The 21787-nt window shown below is 54.3% G+C and overlaps 2 protein-coding genes across 16 annotated transcripts in view; both read right to left on the reverse strand.

Annotated features, from left to right (window-relative positions):
- Positions 1 to 1919: 1919 nt before the first annotated feature.
- PLA2G4F (phospholipase A2 group IVF) lies at positions 1920 to 17453 on the reverse strand. 5 transcript variants are annotated; one of them, XM_036298371.1, is made up of 20 exons: positions 16655 to 17004; positions 15658 to 15730; positions 14934 to 15070; positions 14705 to 14863; positions 14273 to 14313; positions 13968 to 14010; positions 13454 to 13520; positions 10992 to 11161; positions 10763 to 10876; positions 10565 to 10602; positions 10204 to 10339; positions 7519 to 7655; positions 7057 to 7279; positions 6055 to 6169; positions 5715 to 5852; positions 5511 to 5615; positions 4378 to 4566; positions 3946 to 4112; positions 2982 to 3168; positions 1920 to 2661 (listed from the first exon to the last, which is right to left on the reverse strand). In XM_036298371.1, exons 1-20 carry the CDS (start codon positions 16763 to 16765, stop codon positions 2441 to 2443), a joined length of 2571 nt encoding a protein of 856 aa, XP_036154264.1. In that variant the 5' UTR covers positions 16766 to 17004; the 3' UTR covers positions 1920 to 2440. The 5 variants fall into 5 exon arrangements, with proteins under 5 accessions (XP_036154264.1, XP_036154274.1, XP_036154294.1 ...); XM_036298381.1 differs by having other exon boundaries at positions 14705 to 14833; positions 16655 to 16998; XM_036298401.1 differs by lacking the exon at positions 2982 to 3168 and having other exon boundaries at positions 2445 to 2661; positions 16655 to 17018.
- Positions 17454 to 18852: 1399 nt separating this feature from the next.
- The window catches only part of VPS39 (VPS39 subunit of HOPS complex), a 42184-nt gene continuing 39249 nt past the window's right edge, over positions 18853 to 21787 (reverse strand). For 7 of the 11 annotated variants that reach the window (XM_036298513.1, XM_036298450.1, XM_036298441.1 and 4 more), the window contains 2 exons: positions 21595 to 21762; positions 18853 to 20797 (listed from right to left, as the gene is read on the reverse strand). In XM_036298513.1, the coding sequence (XP_036154406.1) occupies positions 20722 to 20797; positions 21595 to 21762 (244 nt within the window). In that variant the 3' untranslated portion in view covers positions 18853 to 20721. Of the gene's footprint in view, positions 20798 to 20898; positions 21116 to 21594; positions 21763 to 21787 lie in introns of all 11 variants that reach the window. The other 4 variants (XM_036298472.1, XM_036298459.1, XR_004965914.1 and 1 more) reach the window with 3 other exon arrangements.

The raw sequence follows: 21787 nt of genomic DNA on the forward strand, positions 1-21787 counted from the left end.
CTGGGGACAGAGCAGCAAACAAAACACAAATTTCTGCCCTTGGAGGATTTACTTTTCGGGGGTCAGAGACAGCCCGGGACTGTGTGAAGCATTAAATGAGACAGACTAAAGATTCAGAGTGTTGAGCCCTAGAAAGGTCTAAGAATTCTGTGAACTTTATGAGTTCAAGTCCTAAGAAATCTATGAAGTTCTAAGTTATAAACTCTATGGAGGCCCTAATAACAAGTTATTGATGATGGTGGGCGCAGCAGTGGTGATAACAGTTGCCATAACAGGAGCTCAGGGACCAGCCTGGGGCTGCCCCAAAGGAAACCTCTTACTGTTGAACTGAGAGGCAGGGGCAGTGTTGGCCTATGATGAACAGCAATGGTGAGGAGGCAGGAGAGAATCAAGCTGTCCCCACCCCATGCCAGCCAAAATCACTGGGCCTTCGAGGCCCGACTCCCTCAGTCCTCCCAGCTCATGTCCAGCTGGAGGCTGGGGGGTCCCAGGCCAGGCCAGGGCCAGAGGCTGGGACCCAGCTGCCTTCTTCCCAATGGAATTCAGAACTAGGGTCTTCTTCCCAGAGTCAGTACGCCTGTGGCTTTGTCCTGATTGAAAGAGAAATGGTGACTGGTCCTGGAGAGCATGCATCAGGAGAGGAGGAGGTGCAGCCAAAGAGTGCACTCCAGGTGGAGGGGGCAGTAGGAGCACGTGTTCACGTGGCTATACCAGCTGGGTCATGGAAGGGCCCCAGGTGGCCCAGGGGCAGGGCTGAGGAGGACAAGGCTGTGAGGCTGCAGGCAAGGGATCTGGAGAGCCCCCAGACCAAGCCTGGGCAGCGTGATCTCCTCTCCACTGACCTAAAATCTACCCATGCTGGAGAGGCTCCAGATATTTCGAGTGTCCCAGGTGGGTCAGGAGAAATGAGAACCAGGGAAAGAGAGATTGCTCAGGTCATCGGCCGAATCTGTGAAAGAGGCAGGAACCAAGGTGCCCGAGTTCCCAGCCAGTTTCCCTCTGCCACTGCACAGCCCTGGCCAACAGATTAGCAGCTCTGCAGCCTGCCTTCACTAGGAGCATGCACACACATGCAGGGGCACAGTCACTCTGTCCCTTGACACATGGATACGCCCTCTAGACACACCCTGATGGGATGGTGAGACTATTTGCATGGGTGGAAGCTGTACACATGATGAGGGAATGTGGCCCAAGTTTAAAAAGTGCAGTGTGAGTGATTAGCAGGGAGACAATGTCCACACCCACCAGCTGGAGCCTGGCCAGGACTGGCCATCACCCTACGGCCTTCAGGAGGCTGAGCATAGAAGGGCCATGAGCAGTGAAGAGGGATGGGGGTTAGCAAAAAGGATGATGGAGCCCAGCAGCATAGCTCAGTGGTTGAGTGTCGACCTATAAACCAGGTCACTGTTTGATACCTGGTCAGGGCACATGCCCAGGTTACGGGCTTGATCGCCAGTGTGGGGCATGCAGAAGGTAGCCAATCAATGATTCTCTCTCATCATTGATGTTTCCATTCTCTCTCCTTCTCCCTTCCTCTCTGAAACCAATCTACACTAATAAAAGAGAAGCATGTAAATTGGTGTCACTCCGCTACACTCACCAGCCAATCAGGATGAGTATGCAAATTAACCCAACAAAGATGGTGGTTAATTTGCATATGCAGGCGTGGAGCAAAGACTGAAGACAACTGAAGACTGAAGAGGCTTGGCTTCTCTGCTGCAGGCAGAGCAGAGAAGCCAAGCCTCGCTGCTGTAGCTGAACCAAAGGCCGGGGTCCCGGGTGCTGGAGGAAAACCAGTGCCGGCAGCCAGGGGAAGGAAGGCCTATTGCGTGAATCTTCGTGCAACGGGTCTCTAGTAAAAACATATTTGGGGGGGCGGGGCAGGGAGGATGATAAAGTTAGTGACCTAGACTGGCAACCCATGTGGTCCCCCTTTATTCTTGAGGGCACTCACACTGCACCCAGGAGCAGGGGACAGGGCAGGGGCTGGGGAGGAGAGGGTATCAGGGATTGGGCCATGTGTGTATTGGATGGATGCATCTTTGCTTTTAGTCTCAGTTTAAGGAGAGTAACCTGCACCTCAGCACTCACAGCTCCCATTCTGGTGAGGGTCGCAGGCCCTTCTGCACGTGGGGTGGGCCCTGGAACTAGACTATTGCCTCGATCCCCTCTAAAATGAGCACTGCTCACTTTTGCCTCACATCCCCAAGAGCCCCCAGAGAGACCTACTGCCCCATCTTCTCCCAGAAACACATATGAGAAGGGCTCTGCCAAGTACAAGCTGAAATCTGTAGGAGCTTCTGGAACCTGGTGGACCTTAAGGCAGGGAAGATGGGAAGATGGGAGGCAGAAGCCCCACAGAGCCCACTCCTCCCTCTACCAAGCCCTGGTCTGGAGCCCACAGTCCCTCCTGCACCACAGTCCTTGGCTCCAGCCCGGGTCAGCCTCCAGCCCGGGCCCCAGCCTGCCGCCGGTCCAGAGCCAGCTGGAGGGCCTGCTTGATGGTATCCACATTGTTCAGAACATTGTATCGACTCAGGGCTACCAGCTGATCAAACTGCTCGGGCTCATAGGTGAAGTTCATCATTCCATAGGGGGTGTCTGGCCCGTTGATGTCAAAGTCCCCAAAGGCCTTCTCTTCAGCTGTTTGTCGCTCCACACCTGAGGGTTGGAAGAGGAGGAGAGACCAGGCTGGGGCCTCTGTGACTAGGAGCTGCCAGCCCAGGAGCACCTCCCCCCTCCCCCGCCCTTGCCCAGACATCTGACTGGTTTTTGTGGGCTCTTCCTGGGCTCACATGTCTGCTCTCTTGCCCATCAGGAGGAGCGGGGCTGGTGCCAATGCTGAGGCCCAGGAAGCAGTGGCTGCCTCGGGCCCTCCAGGGTACTCTGCTACCTTGTCCAGGGGATCCACTCTCAGAACAGCACCCCATCACCACCCCAGGGCTCTGTGGGCCAGACTCAGGCCCAGGGCTTGCCCTCACCTGGGGCCAGGTGTGTGCGGAAGGTTCGGTTGACCAGGGGGAAGTGCAGCACGATGGGTGCACGGGGGTCCTCGGCCCTGGCAAACAGGTAGCACTCGCGGGGGTTCTCCAGATCCTCAGAGAGCACCTCGATTCTGGGGAAGGGGATGCCTCGGTCCAGGCAGTACTTCTCTGTCATCTGTAAGACCTGGGCAGGAGGCAGACTTCTGACTCTGCCTGCCCTCACCTGGACTCACACAGATCCCGTTTTCAAGGCCAGCTCTGCCTGCTACTAGCTGAGTGACATCAAGCAGGTGACGTAACCCTTCTGAGCCAGTTTCTTCATTTATAAAATAAAAATGAGAACAACTCTCTCGTGGGGTTGTTGTGCAGATTAACAATAATCACCAGCATTCCCGCTGCCACCCCTCCCTGGAACTGCCCACTGCTTCCTTCTCTGACCCTCCCCGCTCCCTCGTCGGGGCTGATTTCAATTTCACGGGTTGAGGCCGAATGATCACAGGAGGTTGGGTTGGATCCAAGAGGAGGAGGAGGGAGAGGAGGCCAAAGAGGGAAGAGCTGGCCCAGCAGTGTAACCAGAACCTGCGTGCAGATGGTGAACGCTGTCCACCACACAGGGTTTGAGAGACCCCTGAGGGGAACCTGATGGCTCTGTTGTTACCATAGTAACAAAGGGACAGCCGACCCAGACACAGGCCCTGATGGGAGCAAGGAATGTTATCAGGCACAGGCAAGGTTCAGAACAGGGGTCTACTCTTCATCAGGACAGAAGACACCTGGGGACCCTCTTTGGCCTCCTCTACTGACTCCCACTCCCTCCCGTAACCTCAGCAACCCTCTCCTCCAACTGGGAGGCCAGTGCACTCACCGCGGCGCCCCCTGCAGGTTAGAACCCAGGCCCTCCGCCAAGGGCCATCCCCAAACCCCAGTCAGGCGGCCCTAACAGGGGATCCCCACCCCTTACCTCAAAAGGGGCATCCAGGGAGTAGTCAAAAGACACAATGAGGTCCACCGCTCTCTGCGACAGCAGGATCAGTGGAAATGGAGAGTTGATGGCAAGGCCCCCATCCACCAGGCACAGGGAGTCCCGCATGGGAGTGAGCTGGTTGGGGAAGGCGTCCGGGTGTGTGTCTGGACAGAGACAAATGCATGCTTTTCTTAGCAACCCTCTTCTCTTCCCATTGGGAATAGCCCTCTGTGGAGACCTCTGCTTCTGCCCTTCTCTCTGACAGCCTCTCTGTAGTCTCCTACCCCAGTCCCAGCCCACTATAGTCATACCCCCATCAGCTTCTGGATAGCAGGAGCCCACACCCCAACCCTGGGTCAAAGGACAGCGCTGGCCCCAGTGAGCCAGAGGCATAGACAGCAGGAGGGCCCCACCTGGAGCAGCACCCACCTTTCCAGGCCACAAACTCCCTGCCAGCCACATAGTCCTTGTGCAGACAGAGGCCACTGGTGAAGTTGAAGTTCTCCGCGGAGGTAAAGCGGGAGGTGAATATGTCCAGCACGGCCTGGGAGAAGGGCCCCTGGGGGGTGAAGAGCCTCGTTCGCAGCCTCATGGGGTCTCGAAGCTTCTGGTGGTCATCTAGGGAGGGTGGGATGGTGACATGCAGTGAAAAGTGTGCCAGCCTCTGTCCAGTGGCTTTCATGGCACAGGGGCACCCCTCCTTCTCCTGACACCCCTCCTCCTCTCCCCTACTTCCCAGGCCTCTCACCACTGTTCCCAGAACCCCCTTTAAATGCCTTTATCCTTTCATGTTTCCCATGTTTTGAAAGTTGCCTATGACATTGCATTTATTAAATAATAATTTATTTTCCACCCTTTTGAAAATGAAGTTGTACAATTTCCAATCAGAATTTCATCCATTAAACACTTACTGAGCTGTTGCTACATGTCAGGCACTGGGTTAAGGACAGGGATGCAAAGGTGACTGGGGCCTGGCCCTCGGGGCTCACACCTACTTAGGGGAGAGTCATATAAAGAGAGAACGAATCCTAACAACGTCCTGAGGTAGGGACAATGATGGGGCGTGCATGTAGTCTTGCAGGGGCCTTGGTGGTCGCACCCTCACCAGCCTGGAGGGGTGACATGGGACAGAGAAACTCCCTGACGAAAGGATGGCTCAGCTGACTCTTAAGAGTTGAGCAAAAGTCCTCCAGGGGAGAAAGGTGGAAAAGATATTCCTTGAAGCAGGGAGCTCATAGGCCATTTAAGGAGCCCTGAGATGTGTGGGCAGAGCATCAGCCAGATGCCCCGTGGTCCGGGGCTGAGTTGACCTATTGGGAGCTCAAGCAGAGAATGCAGAGGCGTAGCCTGATTACACAGCACCCACGGCTCCCACTGGGTCCCCTAACTTGGGCCCTAGCCCCACCCACACGGCCTCTGCAGAGAAGTCGGCCCCGCAGGTCTTCTCTGCACCCAGTGGGATAGCCAGTCCCTCACCATCCTCTCCCTCATTCTCTATGCCTCTGCCAGGACCCGATTGCTGGAAAGAAGAATGGGAGGGGGGGCTAGGTGTGACCCCTCACCTGTGACGTTCACACTGCCTCGGTGCCAGTCCAGGAAGCCGAGGTTGAAGCCCGCGGTCTGGAAGATCTCATCCAGGTTGGCTGCAAAGGCGCTGCCCCACATGCCTAAGGACACAGGCAGGGCCCAGGCCCTCACAGCTCCTGCACCCACATCAGGGCTGGCCCGGTACCTGCCCTGTCCCCAGCCCTCCAGCTTAGACTCACCCTGCAGGTAGCAGATCCGGGGCTCTGGCCAGAGCTTCAGCAGTCGCCCCATGAAGAACTCTGAGCCGAAGAGCTTGGTGGGAACATAAGCCCCATACTTGGGGAAGCCGACCTCGTGGGGGGTAAACTCGCACCACTCTGGGGACCCAGAGTAAAGGAAATGTCACCAGGGCTTCCCACCAGGATCCCAGTGTTCCCCCTGGCCATTGTGACTGAGCAAGAATCTTTGCCTTGCCAAGAGCGGGAGGCAGCAACCCCACTGCGCTCCAGGCTCCATCTGTACCCTGACAGCCTGGCCTTTGACACACTCCGACCAACCACCGCCACCACACACAGGCACCTGCAAAGTCGTCCCCACTGACATCGGTGCGGACGTTGACGCTGGCGTAGATGGGATAAGGGTTCTGGCTGCGGCTGACTGCCTCCTGCTGGTCAGACAGCTTGGCGGGGTTTTCCTGGGCAGGAAAGAAGGGAAGCTGATTTGCGTGTTCCCGTCCCAATGGCCTGCAGGATGTGGCGAGCCCGCGAGACTGGTTGCCAAGGCCGGTGCTCAAAGGCGCAGGCTATAGGCTGCAGCAGAGGCAAGTCTCCTGTGGGTTTTGTGCAGTTCCAGGGGCATTGGGAACACGCTCCCCACCCCCACCCCGCCTCTTTCCCATTCCAGAAAGCATACCAAAACCAGAGAGAGTCAGAGGGACATTTTTAAAGGAATAACTGAAAATCTAGTCTACTTTCTTTAAAAAGTAAATCACTAGAAAACACGAACTCTTTGGAAATTAGAAACCACTTGTGATATACATCCATCACTAAGAGCTGCACACTAGTGGGCCAGGCCCCCTGGCTGAGGCCCTCCCTCAGCTCTGAATCTCTCCTCTCCCAGGGCATTCTGGGCTTGCAGTCCCAGGAGAAACCACCAGGTGGTGAAAGTCATGGCACCTTGGCCAATGGCTCAGAGTGGTGTTCTGCCTCAGCTGCAGGTTGGAATCACTTGGAACACTTTGAAAACACTCTTGTGCTAGCACTGGACCCCAGACCAATCAGAATCAGTGTGTCTAGAAGTGGGGCTCAGGCATGGGGTGTTTTTGAAAAGCTGCACAGGTGATTCTGATATGCAGACAGACTTGAGAAGTGCAGACCAGCCTCTCCCCGCCCAGGGCTTAGGAGCCAGGAAAGATGAAGGGGTGCAGCACGCCCCCCCCCCCCGCCCCCCAGGAGCTCACTCTTTGTGCCCAGGGAGCTCAGACCTAAGGGATAGCTTTGCCTAACGGCTAAGGTGGAATTAAGTGCTGCGGGGCAGAGGTGGAAAGGAGCCATGTTTACGTGTTACCTGCCCTTCTCTTACCTCCTGGTACAGGAAATATTCAATGAGGAGGCCCCAGAGGTCAATGAGGGAGATGCTATGGCTGCTGCTTTCCAGGTTCTTCAGTTCCTCAGCATAGTACTGTAGGCGCTCCGTGGATACCGCCCCCGTCTTACTGCTGCAGACACGAGCCCGGGCCTGCTCAGTGGGGCCCTGCAAGGCCACCTGGGACCAAGCTGGGTCCTTATAGAGTGTGGAGATGCACCTGGGCATAGAGGGAATTCGGGGCAGTTAGAGGCAGGGGAGCACAGCAGGTGTCTATGAGAGACCCCTCCTCCTCCACCCCTTGTACCCACTGCCCTCCATCACCCACTCTTGCCCCTCCTAACCTGCTTGGAGGCAGCCTTCCCCACCCCACTCCAGGGACTCTACCAGATCACCAGGCCACACCCTTGCCCCTTCAGAGCTCTCCCTCACTCTGTACCCTGCCCCCACCTCACTTACCAGGTAGACCCAGAGACCCCACTCAGGTAGGTCACAGTGTCCAGGAGATTGAGCTCCTGCCATCCTGCCAGGCTGCCGTACAGGGAAGACATGGCACGGGTTCCGCCTCCGGAGCCCAGCACAGCCACCACAGGCACCTGGGTACAGAAAGATCAAGACAACAACATCGACTACCACCGCCATTTCTATACTGCTGCCTATGATATCAGACATTGACCCTCACATTATTACCTCACCGAGTCCTCACAGAAACCCAATGAGATCCCCATTTTTCAGATGAGGGAACTGATAAGTTAGTAAGTGATGGGCTGGTTATCCGAAGCAGTGCGGCTCCAGAGATGGCTCTTAACCATGACACCATGAAAGGATGTACCTGTGAGGTATACTGGTTTCACCCAAAACAGCTCAAGTAGGGTTTCTTACTCAGTACTGTCACCACTGACGGCTGTGGACCAGATCATTCTTGGTTGTGAGGAGCTGTCCTGTGTGTTGTAGGATGTTTAGCAGCATCCCTGGTCTTTACTCAGTAGATGCCAGTATTACCCCTCTCCCCTCCCCCAGTTGTGACAATAACACATGTCCCCTGTGTGGGGTGGGAGGGGTTGAAATTGCCCCCAGTTGAGACCCGCTACACTAAAATGACCAAAACCACCAAGCAGCCTGGACCTGCCCCAACATCAGAGGTGTCTGTGGAATCAGACTGGAAGTTTTTTGGTTGCTCAGCTTTTCCATGAATGTTTTCCACCCAAGATTTTTGGTTCCTTTCCTTGTCCTCCTTTATTTTTCTCTTAAAAAAATAAAAACGCCCTAACTGGTTTGGCTCAGTGGATAGAGCAGCCGTGGGCAAACTATGGCCCGCGGGCCGGATCTGGCCCGTCTGAAATGAATAAAACTAAAAAAAAAAAAAAAGACCGTACCCTTTTATGTAATGATGTTTACTTTGAATTTATATTAGTTCACACAAACACTCCATCCATGCTTTTGTTCCTGCCCTCCGGTCCAGTTTAAGAACCCATCGTGGCCCTTGAGTCAAAAAGTTTGCCCACCCCTGGGATAGAGCATCAGCCTGCGGACTGAAGGGTCCCGGGTTCGATTCCAGTCAAGGGCATGTACCTGGGTTGCGGGCATATCCCCAGTAGGGGGTGTGCAGGAGGCAGCTGATCCATGTATCTCTCTCATTGATGTTTCTAATTGTCTATCCCTCTCCCTTCCTCTCCGTAAAAAATCAATAAAATATATAGTTTTAAAAATAAAATAAAATAAAATAAAAACCTCCCTGGCCACTGTCCAACAAGGGCAGCGCCTCTTCAGAGAGCTGGACGAGACAGAGCTGCCTGTACGCAGGGCTGTGCCCTCGAGCCCTCTTTACCTTCTACCTACAGAATGGAGATTAGCAGAGCAGGCATTACCCAAATGAACAATCCCAGCTTGCTCAGCTTGTCAGCGCTGGGCACAGGCATGTCTCCTGAGTTCACTTGCAGTCAGGAAAATGCCACCAACTTGTTCCTGATTTACCACAGGTCTCACCGCAGCACCACCTTGCCTCCTGTCTACTGTTTTGGACTGAATTGTGCTCCTGCCCCTCCTCCCGCCCCCTCCCAATTCAAACATTGAAGCCCAGTGTGGTTATTGAGGAGAAAATAACATTAGGGGGGAATTAATGGGGTCTCTTCTCAGCCTCATTGCTAAATTATCCACAGAACCTGAAGCTTGAGGAAAACTTTTAAACTTGCCTGAAACTCTTCCGTCCTGCATTTGACATTACAGATTACCATCAGTACAGTACCCACGGGGCCTGGACTCCAGTCAACTGTAAGACCTCCTCAAAGACAACTTCTACATGACCAGATTGCCGGGTGCCCGCGTGACCACCTGAAATCCATTATCATAATGATGGATACTAGCTCACCCATCGTAATGGGCCAAATAGCTAATCTCTCTTGTGATTCAGTTACATCATAAAAATAAATGACTTTTCTTTGTTTCTTAGAACATTTCTAGATTTACTCCTAATTATGCTTCCAGTTTCTAAGACCCTTGAATAAATCTCCCATCATTTATTTCTAGCCAGAGCCTTCTCTTTTTTATTACATGTGACACTGTATTTGGAGAAAGGGCCTATAAGGAGGTGATATGGGTTATGGGAGGTTATAAGGGTGGGGCCCTAATCTAATAGGAGCAGTGTCTTTGTAAGAGGGAGAGATGGAGATCTCCAGCCCTGCCCATGCACAGAGGAAAGGCCCTTGAGTCAAAAAGTTTGCCCACCCCTGGGATAGAGCATCAGCCTGCGGACTGAAGGGTCAAATGCAGGAGAGGACGTAGCAAGAAGGTGGCCATCGAAGACCAGGAAGAAAGGCACCACCAGAAACCAACCCAGATGGCACCTTGATCTTGAACTTCCAGCCTCCAGGTGAGAAAATAAATGTTTGTGTTTAAGCCCCCAGTCTGTGGGGTGCTGCTATGGCCGCCAAACTGACTGCTCACCTCCCTTGGTCAGGGCTGTTGGGCCCTCATTACATACAGGGTCCTGACTTTTCCAGTCAGCTGAGGCGAACAGGCCTCCCCCTTCTTCCTCTGCTCCCCATGCTTCCTCTGGGCTTCCTGTCAGGTCTTAGCTACACAGTCCTCTCAAGGGAAGAGATTGGATTTGGTTCTCATGATGCTGGGGCCGCCTCCATTCCATACCTGGTCACTGGCGGGAGCCTGGCTCAATCCCAGCACCTGCTGCAGGGCCTTGGATACAATCTGCTTCCTCTTGTCCAGAAACTCTCGTTCCCCATCACAGAGGTCAAAGCCAAGGCGCAGGTCAAGGTCCCCAGAGCTGCCTCGGTGGGGTGGGGTGGGGTGGGGTGGGTGCTGGATGACTGTTCAGTGGAGGAGAACCTCGGCCAAGCCGAGTCTTCATAGGCGCAGACCCACACTCCACGGGACCCCTCAGAAAGATCCCACGGGAACCGGACACGCCCCCACCACCCCTCCCTGCTCTGCTGAGCGGAGCAGGCAGGAGAGCCCCCACACTTCCTGCCCAGCCCAGGGCCTTCCTCACCTCATTTCTGCCTTCACCCTCAGAGGCACCTCCTGGCCCTGAAAGAGACAACAGCTGTCCCTGAGCACACTGGTGGGTTCCCCCACCCGCAGCCCCTGTTGCTCTGGTAACTCTGGCCCAGATGTGGCCCTCCTCTCAGGCCCCTGGCCCAGACCATTTCTGTTGATCACAAAGCAGGACACCCAGATGGAGCCTTACCTTCCCCACAGCCAACAAGCGCTGTTTCTCCTGACCTAGGGCCAGAGAGGAGAGCAGGATGCCCCCTTCGCCCAGACTGCTGGTCTGAGCCTCCAGCTCAGCACTCGGGTCGCTCTGCAGAGAAGAAAACACCATGGAGCCCCCAGAGTGAAGGACACGTGCGCTCTGCAGCCCCGAGGTGCTGCTCCAGCACCGACCAATGCCTCTTCCAGGCTCTGGGCTCACTCACCTGCAGGACCGTGAGCTTCTCCCCCACCTCCACGTGCAACCTGGAGCGAAGCACTGGATTCACATGGAAGGTAAAGGTGTCTGGAGGGTGAGCCTCCACGGGGGGCTGCAGGGGCAAGAGCTGTGGTTTCTCGTAGGCCCCGGGCACTGCCAGACGAATCTGCCTAGAGCCTGGGAGCAGAGGGCCCGGGTGAGTGGGTGAGATTAGGGGGTGGGGGGAGGGGTGTGTGTGTGTGCGTGTGTCTCATGATGGCAGCAACACTAGTAGAAACTGCCCTTTTCTTCCCTGTTGGGGGCCAGATGTAAGCTGGCAAGGTCCTTGCACCTGAAGGGGCTAGCAAGGCTGGGACCCTTACCCACACAGTTTTCCCAGACTTGTTTGGATAGCGATTATCAGTAGAATGGGAGTAACATTTGTAGAATGAGAACAGCCTTTCATAGCTTGCCCAGAAGTCTGTAACTACTTACTGAGATATGCTGTACTGAGAACTTGTCCTTCTGCTATGTCTCTCCCTTAGAGATTAAGAGGAACAAAGAATACATTCCTCTTGACAGACCTCCGATTCAGTGTGTTGTGTATAAATAGGATTGTATAGCTAATAAACTCGCTTCAGTTCATCAAGAGAACTGGGGTCCTCCCGACCCCGCTTTCCTGTCTTTCTTTCTTTTCTCAATTCCCACCTCCCTGCCTCAGCCCGGCTCAACCCTGTCAGGCTGGCCCTGACACTTCCCCTTGGAAACACTCCTGGGCACCGTGACCCATAGCAGAGGCATCATGAAGGACACTCAGGGAACCTATGAAGTGCCCTGGTCAGAACTGGGAACCTGGGGGAGGGTGGGTAAGGCAGGGAGGGGAGGGCTCCCTGCCCCGAGCTAATGGGGCTGATGATTTTGAGATTATTATACTAAGTATATAAAATATCATCTCACAAACATTGTATTGTAATTATCATATGTTAATCATTACATTAATGACCAGTTTCCAACTAGTAGTTCCCCTATCCCTTGCCCCCCATTCAACCTCTGTGCTCATCGCCTTGGGGGAGATTTGTGGCCAGGCCCTAGTTTTCTCAGTCCTTTGTTTCCAAAGTGTAAGATCTTGGGAGGACACAGAAGGCTTGCCGAGGAGGTGAAAGAAAGAAGTGGGTTCCTGGGCACAGAGATAATACGGGGCTTGGAGAAGCAGGGCACGTGAGGCCAGGAGAGAGGCCTGCAGCCAGGAGCAGCAGGGCCGCCTGTTCCTAGGAGTGTTCTGGGGGAGAGGCAAGACCCCAGAGAGAATGGCTGAGCATGACACCCAGGCAGCCTTATAAAGGAGCCCCAGGCCCCACACACCTCAGGAGCAGGGGTCCACGTGGAATGCCTCTCCCTGTGCACACTCTGGGCATTAAATGAGACTTGGAGACTTGCATGACCCAGGGGGGAGGAGTTAGAGAAATAAGGAAAGTATATTCCTTCACACCATGGTTATGGACTGGGATTGATATGCATGTGCTGTTCACAGTGAGAAGCAGCTGCCTCTGGTGGAGAAAGCAGATGCCCTGAGCATCGCTGACCTGCATTTGGTCCTGGCTCCACCACTCACTGGCTGTGTGGCCGTAAGCAAGTTCCTTCTGTGAGCCTCAGTCTCATGAATTAAAAGAGGAAAATGATTACACCGACTTTACAGGGTTGTGATGAGGATTAAACAATAAAACACATGTCAAATGCTTAACACAATGTCTGACTCATAATGAGTGCTGGATGTGACCCAGGTGCGACCCATCTTAGAGGCTGACTGGCAGCCTCTCGGCCTTGGAGAGGACCTTAGCCGTCACACAGCCTCTGTTCCTCCCCATCCGCCCCTCCAGGGAGGCTGCCTCTGTGGCAGATGCGTGGGTGTGCCCAGCTCTTCACTCTGGAATTCTCACTCTTTACCAGGTGACTTCAGTTCCTCCCACTGAGAGGCTGACTAAATTCCCTGCCCTCCACCTTTAGAGTCAGCCTTGGGACTTGTTTTGACGACTTAATGTTAGTGGCCATGACGTGACTAAAGGCTTAAAAGCACTTGCTCACCGGGGCTTGTGCCTTTGCCCTAAGAACCTCTGTGCTCATGGCTTTCGGGGAGAGGAGATTTGTGGCCCACTGGACACATGGTACAGAGCCATGTCACTTCCGCCAAACCCAGCCCAGATCAGCCCCAGCTGACCACCAGATGTGTGAGCTAAATACATGCTTCCTGCTGTCTGCCACTGAGATTTGAGGGAGTTTTTATAGAGAGTAGTTGGACTGATACAACCGCTATGCTTGAAAACTTCCAGGGACAAGCATTCACTACTTCCGGAGGCAATCCATTTCATCTTTGGTCAGCTTTAAGTGGTGAAAATTAAAAACTTTCTGCCCAGACCCATCTTCTTGAAATCAGCAGCTCCTCAACACCCCAAGAGAGAGAAGAGGAGACCCAAGGCCACTGACCAGACTTACCATACTTTTGCTGTGGAGCTGTCTCATCTTTTCCAAGGGTGCCTTGGATTTTCAGACAGGGCTGAGCCTGAGGAAAGCAGAGGCCCATGGGAGCCAGACAGACACATCACCCTGCACAGGGCCCGGACCAAGAGGGGGAAGGGAAGGGAGTATCTGGGGCAGTGTCCAGGTAGCAATCTTCCCAGCCAATGCCTTGTAGGCAGGGATCTTCTGTAGCAGCCCCACTCCTAGGACTCAGAGGAAATGGCCCCTGGCAGGAAAGGGGGAGGAGGTGAGGGCCTCCAATTGAGGCTCCTTCAGTTGCAGGAGACAGGGTTCCGAGTGAGTGATGTTCTGTGCACAGGTAGGAAGGCTGGCTTTTAGGCTGTCCACTCAGATGCCTACCCAGCACACCTCCACTCTGAGGATGGGTCGAGTGGTCTTCAGAGAGGCAAGTGGGTACGATGGGCTCGATGGTGGACTTCTCATGGCTCCCAGCCCTGGACAGCCCCAAGCTGGTGTCTCCTCTACTTACCACCAGAACTCCATTGGTGATGACTTCAGATGCAGGCGCCTGACTGCAAAGGATGGTGGGCTCATTGGCTATCTGAGCCCCTCAAGGTGGCTGTTACTATAATAATGTGACCAAAGCAGTTGGGAGAGCCTGGGGAGCATGGCAGGGTTAGGGGGTAGGAGTGGGTGTTGGCCAACACTCAAATTCACCTTGAGACCAGGACATCCCCTCTCAGGCCAGGCCAGCAGAGGACCTGGGGACTGACAGCTAGGAGCTGTCGGTGACTTCAGAGTAAATGGGAGGACATGGGCTCCACTTGGACTCACCTGTTCTCCAAAACAAACTCCACCTGCAGCTCTTGTGAATCCTAATGGAGGGAGCAAGGAAGCACCAGTTTTCAAAGAGCTCCGAAAGCCTCAGGGAGTGTCCCTACCCCAAGCCCAGGGACTAGAAGAGGAGCCGTGTGTGGCTTCCCTGGAACAGGAAGGATAGTGGCATCTCCATGAGAAGCTCCATCCATTGAACACTGTGAGGACGCTGTGCTAGAAGCTGAGGATTCAGCAATGATCAAGATAAAGTGCTCTGCCCTCAAGGAGTTCACATGTAGACTCTACTCAGGGAAGAATTATTTGAGGGACCCCCTGGTAGGATCAGTGGTGCAGGATAGAGGGTCTGTCGTAGAGGCCTGGTCTCTGCTGACCGACTGGGCGTCCTCTCCCTGAGCTCAGCGCATTGCTGGCACAGTTGGGATAGCTCACCTGTTGGTTGAGTAGGAAGGTGTGTTTGTGGGGTTGACCAGGCTTGAGGCTCTTCAGGTCAAACAGCAGCAGGGAGAGTTCAGTGCTGCCCAGGACGTCCTTGTCATAGAGGGTGAGCTCCAGGACATTCTGGATTCGGGGAGGGCAGGACGTGGGAGCCTGAGGCAGGGCAGGCACCCTGAAGAAGCCCTGTGCCCCCCTGCCACCCCGGCCACTCACTGGCTCTCACCTTCACAGCGCCATGGATCTGGTAGTGGAAGGTCTCATTCCACTCAGGGTCACTGCAGTTGTCTATCACCTTTGTCTGGGCGCGGCTGGGAGATGCCGTGGGCAGCCACAGTTGCACGTAGCAGTCAGCTTTGGACACTGCAGGGGTGGGGAAGGAGTCCTAGCTTTAAGATCTTATTGCTGAAAAGGTTGCCTGGAGGAGGCTAGGGTGGGAGGAAGGAGCAGAGCCAGGAGAGGAGGCTGCCCAGGTGGCAGGGTGGGGCGGGAGATGGAGGGAGAGTCCTCATCCTTGACTGCTCCACCAGTGACACCTCCCATTCAACTGAATGGAAGTCCTGCCATGGCCAATTGGAAAGATCACATGGCAGCACAGACCACTGCATAATTAACTCCCAGAAAGGACTTGATTCAGGTGACAAACTCCCCTCCCAGTGTGAGCGTTGACCTGGAGAGTTCTGGCAAGAGCAGGTGTCACACTCTCCCAGGCTGTCACCGCTCTACTTGCTAGGCTCAGGGAGGAGTCAGGGTCTGCACAGTGCTCCCCTCCAGCTCCTACCTGCCAGCCCTGAGGCTGTGGCCTGAGCTCCCTCTCCTCCCTCCACAGTCAGCACCGGCGCTCTGCCCACTCCAAACACACACACACACTTTCAGGCCAGCCCCTGCTGAGCTCTGCAGAGACCTCAGGGAAAGGAAGAGGAGAAAAGGTGGAATTGAAGGTCACTCACGCAGGTCTTTGCCCTGGATGTTTCTGGCCCTCAGCACTTTCACTTGGAGGTCATAGTATGGGTGGGTTTCCCGCTGAAACAACAGAACTCGGGGACTCAGTTCCAATGAGCCAGGTGTGGGGCCTGGCCTCCCTGAAGTGCTGCTGTTTCCCTCTCTCATCACAGAGCAGCAGATTGGCCCAGGATCACTGGGACCTGGGAGGCCGTGGCAGGGCAGGCACTGGAAGTTCAACATGTTGGAATCAGTCGGGCTGGCTTCAAATCTAAGCTCCACCATGGACTAGCTGGATGGCCTTGGGCAAGTTATTTGATTTCTGTACGCTTCAGGTCTCCCATCTCTAAAATGGGGATTATGATGATTATCTCATAGGGTTGTGGTGAGCTTTCAATAAGAAGTCATGTAAAGTGCTTGGCCTAATACATGTAGCCATTTTTGCTAATTATTAGTTATCATGCACCACACACCTGCACTCCCCTCAGACCGCAGTGCCACTGCTGTAGCTGGAGAGGTGCCGTGAGGTGCTTAAGGAGATTAAATATTAGAAGAAAATGTGACCAATCCCACCCACTAGCTCCCTGAGGAGGGCTGAATGGCCGAGGAGGCTGGGCAGGTGAAGGGAAACCAAAAATCACTCGGCTGGTGCAGGTCAGGCCAGTTGCTAAGGAGACTGCAGCTTGGGCTCAGGAGACATAGCAACAGACTGCAACTCCTTGGAGTGAGTCTATCTCCTCAAAACCCAACAGCCAGACTAGGCATTCTGGGCCAAACCCAGCCAAAGGGTCACATGCCCTAGCCCTCCATTCCTAATTTGAGGGGATTATTTTCAAGAGCCAAGGTCTTGGCCAACCTCTCTAATTTAAACTCCTCCAGGTTGTCTGGAGGAAATTGGTCCCACCCAGATCAAAACCCAGTCGCTGGGCTGGCCTGTCTTCACAGGGGACTGCACTCCCAGGACCCCTCCAGTCCACATTTCCCAGGGAAGAGCAGGTACTTTACCCGGCAGTGACTCCACTGAGGTCCCCTCTTCTCTCTTTTTCGCAGCAACACTACCCCCAGGAGAGGCAGCCCCTTGCTTGCCAGCCCCCTTGGCCAGAGCGCCCAGAGCATGGCCAGGCAGCCCACTTCCCAGCAAGAAGCCGTCTGCTTTCCAGAGCCACCCTCCTCGCTTCTGCGTACGATCACTGCTAGCTCAGGTCTGACAGGTAGCACTGGGGTGGGGAGGGCCCTGGGACTGGAGGCGGGGTTTGAGCGGCTCCAGGAAGTGACCAGTTTCCCTAGGCAGGAGGCAATCTGGTTCCCAATCCAGACCCTGGTTGGTTATCATTGGGCTGCTTGTGTAAAATAGATTCCTGAGCCCCACCCCACCACTCCCATGGTTTGATTTGATGAAGGAACAGCTGCCAAGAGGTACTGCGTCAGGAGGCCAGGCTCCTCTATCAGAAAAAGCCTAAAACCAATACCTTTCAAGTTCCTGGTTCAGTGTTCCATTTGGCTCAGGTATTTCTAATCTCTCCTGGACTCCCTCATTTGTTCTCCAAAGAGAAGCTGCTAAGTGCAAGACCTGCACCACGCCTTAGACCCAAAGGTAAGGCGGGCCCACCCATATCCTGAAGACATTCACAACCTCATGACTCCCTGTGGCTTCTGCCCAGGCTCTCTTCTTGCATCAGTGGAAATATCTAGCTGGTCCAGGTTAGAGGAAGGGTATCAGTAAGGGCAGGTAAAAAGCAGGCCTGCCAGTCCTTAAACTACTGGAGATAAAGGCTTTAAGGTCCTCTGTTGACCAACACAAACCTTGTTGTGCCACGCCAGCACGGCCAAGGGTGATCCTGAGTGGGGGGGTGAAAGGATTAAGACAAGACAGACAAGAGAATGAAAGCTGGGTCTCGTCTCGGTGGGACGCTGCTCCCTGATGAGGAGATAGCAGCAGTGCCAACAAGCCGTGTCTTTATTTTATAGCAGATGCCACGAGGCAAAGTAGGGGCGTGATCAAGTTGTTTGCAGCATTCTCATGAGTTTCAACCCCACTCAACTACATGCACCTGAACTCTATCACACAGCACGTGGGGCCACAGGTTCAAGCTTACAACTATTGCTGTTGGCTCTATTTGTGCTGGGAGGGCTCTGCCCTCCAGCTGGGACTTGCATGTGGCCACGAGAGGACTGTGCCCTCTCATTAGTCCGAGGCTTGAACCTGTCCAAAACACTGTAGCTGCGCCCCATACCTTAGGCTACAGATGGTATGTGATATCCCCTTTTCTGTGGACCTTGACCATCCAGGTGGCCAAGACAAGGCACAGCTCCAGGAGAAAGCATATCTGTTGGAAGATACATTACTGTTCCTCAACCAAGACCCAGTCATCTCCATCCACTCCTCTCCCCAAACCCCGAGGTGGAGGAGGTGGAGACTGAGAAAAACAAACAGGTGATTCAACTTTAAAACAAACCCTGTAAGCAAATTCAGACCAGAAACTCCCAGGACCTCAAGGGGAGGGGCTGTTTACTCAATTTGGAGCATGAAGAACAGACCTGTGCTGGGGTCTCCGGAATGCTAGAGCCCAACCCCATGGTGACCTGTACGGCAGCAGAGAAGGCTGGGATCGACAGAGGAGCCTGAGGGAGGGGTGTGGAGCACGCCGGCCTGGCGCAGACAGCCTGATGGACTTGAGTGCTTTCTGGGCTATACCACTCTCCTGGGTTCATCTGCCCATGCCTCAGTCAAGTTATGCCTCTTAGTCCAGATGTTTTTCATCCCCAGAGAAAGCTCAGAATGGCCACAGAATGCTTGTGTAGGGGAATAAAAGATCGAATGGTCTTGGAACTGGCCAAAGTGGTCCAACACATCCCCACTTCTCAAGCATCACTGGGTCTGTCAATCCTACCAATTCCACAGCTTCCCTGGCCTTCCCAGTCATTATGAGCTGCAGGAAGAGGCATGAAGCCCTGGGATTCACTAGGTGCCAGTGTGTCCAGCAGACGGTAATGCTGGGAACGTCCCCATCTGTGCTGTCGATCCATCTGCTGCTCTGCGGTGCTGAATGGCACAGATCGAGACACATAACAGACGGGTTACACTGACCTTTTTCCATGGTCACTAACGGGCTTACTCTTCTCAATTCTTAGCTAAATTATGATCCTCATTATTTTCATCAAACTCCACAGGAAGGGGGAAAAAGAGACCCAGATAGGCTTGGTTAGTTACTCTATGATGTTTATTATGCGAGACCCTCATCAGTCCTCACTACAGAGCTTTCATTGCCAGCCTTTTCCACACCACCGCAGAGCGCAGACAGTCTAGGGAAGGAAGGCTGGAATCCGGGAAAACTGGGCCGTTTAAATATCCAGCAGGAGAGAAAACACACATTCTTTGTTCTAGTGCTTCAAACAGATGTGCCCCACAGGCAGTGGGAATGGAAGACACAGAAACAGCAGACCTGGGAGGCAGGGCTCACGGAGTGGGAACAGTCTCTGCCACAGTGGAGGGCAGGCCTGCCAATGTCACCGCTGTTCCTGGAGGAGGCTGGTCTTCACTAGAACGGCCAAGGCAGCACTGCTTCCTGTGGGCAGGCATGGCCAGTTGGGACAGTGGCTCTTGTGAAGTGCTGCTCAGCCTCCAAAACCCGGCAGAATCCTCCATCTCTGTGAAGGTGCCACAGGCACTCACTGTTCCTTCAGACCCTCCGCAGAGCACGTGCTGGGAGAAGCCTAGTCTACACCACCAGCAAGTCGGTCTGCAGCACAGTGGGTCAGTGTCAGGCACTGTCACTCACCCTCAGACACTGCAAGCCCCCAGGGAGGACAGGGTGTACCCCTCTCCCGTGTGTCCTCCGCCTGCAGTGCCAGACACTCCTGGTGCCTCTGGGAGCCAGGGTCTCCCCCCACACAAATGCTCAGTGGGTCTGGCAGTGAGATAGTTCTTGACGTCTGCAGCACTCGCGCAGTCCCCGAGCACCTCACAAGTATCTGACGCCACGTCACTGTCAGTGCCTGGTCTGGTTATTCCTATGTGTGCCTACGATATCCCGGTGCAGCCCTCCAACCTCTGCAAAACCAGGCTGGAGAACGGCGGCCGGGCCATGCTGTAAGTGGATCACAGTGGCTGGAAAGAGAGGCGCCCAAGCACAGAGCGCTCACTCACAAAGACTAAACTAACCTGCCTGGATGGCTGGTGGGTGAACAGAAGCAGGAGCCTCTGCCGATGGCAGCCTAGGAGGTCGTTCACCCTGTGCAGTGCTGTCCATCCCTAGAGCTACCGCCACACTCGGCCCTCAGGGAGGTGCACAGGCCTTCCTAGGCTGAGAATGACGTTCTGCTCAGCTTCCAGGCCGAGCGTACAGTCCGAGGAGGACCTAGTCGCTATACACCTCACCGTCAAGTATCAGTGTAGCCCTAGAAAGTGGACTTCGCCTTGCTTCTCACTTTGCCTTGCTTAAATATTAGTTATTCCTGGTGTCGGGAAAGTGGGCAAAAGAGTGGAGCAGTGAGGGGAGAGACACAAAAGAAAAGGACATGGGAAAAGGGAGGCGGGAGTGGGAGCCTCCTGGGGGGACGGCACAGTGACCATGGAGAAGTGACTGTCGTGACCTAGAGGAGGAGTATCTGGCCTTGGCAGGCAGAGGAGCTCTGGCTTGCTCTCTTCTCACGGACTCCGTCGGCCTTGCTAAGGGCTCCTTGTGAAGTCCTGCATGCGACTTGATACAAAACCGAATGAACACTGGGGTTGCAGAAGCTGGAGGCAGTTTCCTGACTCAGGTGATTGGTATGCAAAGGCAAGACAGTGCCCGCCCGTCACCACCTCCTCCAGTCCAAGCAGGCGTTAAATTCCCTGGAACTGCCTGCAGCATCCTGGTTTACAACGTTTATCTAATCTTTTTCTATTAAAAAGCTGACGGCACCAGACCACAAGTCTGATTAATTCAGAGATGCTCCAGGGCGCAAGGTAGCCAACGTGTCCAAACGGGGAGACACCTGTGGTGGCAGCAGCCCTGACTCCTACAGCGGCACCTGCTTCCCTCTCTGGGGTGGCCAAGCTGTCCATCTGCTGAGTCCTGGGCACGCTGAGCTCAGGTGTCCGCCGGGTTCACCTCTTTGGAACAGAAGTAGTGCACCACCACTCCATTGGGGTACCTCGCAAATGCGCTGCAGGGAAGACAAATGACTTGGGAGTGACTGCCTATAGAGACCGCTTCTTACCTAGGACGGGCACTTACCCGGGAGCCATCCCAGCAGCCCGCCCTCACCACAAAGAGCAGCCTGTCCCAGTGTCTCTGGATTTACACAGCCATCATCTCTGTCCAATAACTGAACAGAGGATGAGGTCCATGGAGTTCGAGTACATGAAGGTTCTTGTTAAGTCATCAACGTGAAACACGAGTGAATAGGGCCGTGCGCCGGCCTGGCTTGGCACCGGCTTACTGAGAGGCAACGATGCTCTTCAGAACAAGTCTCGGGCTAATTCTAACAAAGGACAGAGTTAGGTCTTTTTAAAGAAAAGCATTCTCCCATGTAAGAAAAAGGAAAATTACTCTCCTTTGAGGGAAAGGGGATCGACTAGAGTATATGCCTTAAAACAGTATGATCCTGGCTCAGGATTTTACTCAAATCCCAAGGCAGCAGGTTGAAAGATCTTTTTCTTCCTTCAAAGGTGCATCCCTAAAAGGTAAGGACCTCCTCCCCATATACAACTCTCACACCCACTGGCTACACAATTTCTAGCTGCCAGAAGGGAGGGACTTTATGGGCAAGAAGTCAACAGCCCCAGCCATACATTCCAGGCTTTTAAATCCTCAAAGCTCACTCCTGACAGCGAGGACTGTCCCCTCGGGCCTCAGGAGCTAAAAGTGCCCAGACGGTCTGCACCTGTGCTCTCCCCTCGGGTTAGAGGGCGAAGCGTGGCCCACCCAGAGCAGACCCTGCAGAGGCGCGAGCAGGCTCACCTGTTCCCAATCTTCTTCTTACACACCATGCACACCTTCTCCTCCGTGATGATGCACTTCACCTGCTGGTGTAAAATCCGCTCTTCCTGCACCTGGGAGGGCAGAGCGATTGGGGAGGAGTACCTTGGTCTGCCCGCAAAGATCCCTCTAATGCAGTGGTTCTCAACCTTGGCTGCACATTGGAATCACCTGG

This window comes from Myotis myotis, unplaced genomic scaffold (genome assembly GCF_014108235.1).
Source record: "Myotis myotis isolate mMyoMyo1 unplaced genomic scaffold, mMyoMyo1.p scaffold_m19_p_1, whole genome shotgun sequence".
Lineage (NCBI taxonomy): Eukaryota > Metazoa > Chordata > Mammalia > Chiroptera > Vespertilionidae > Myotis > Myotis myotis.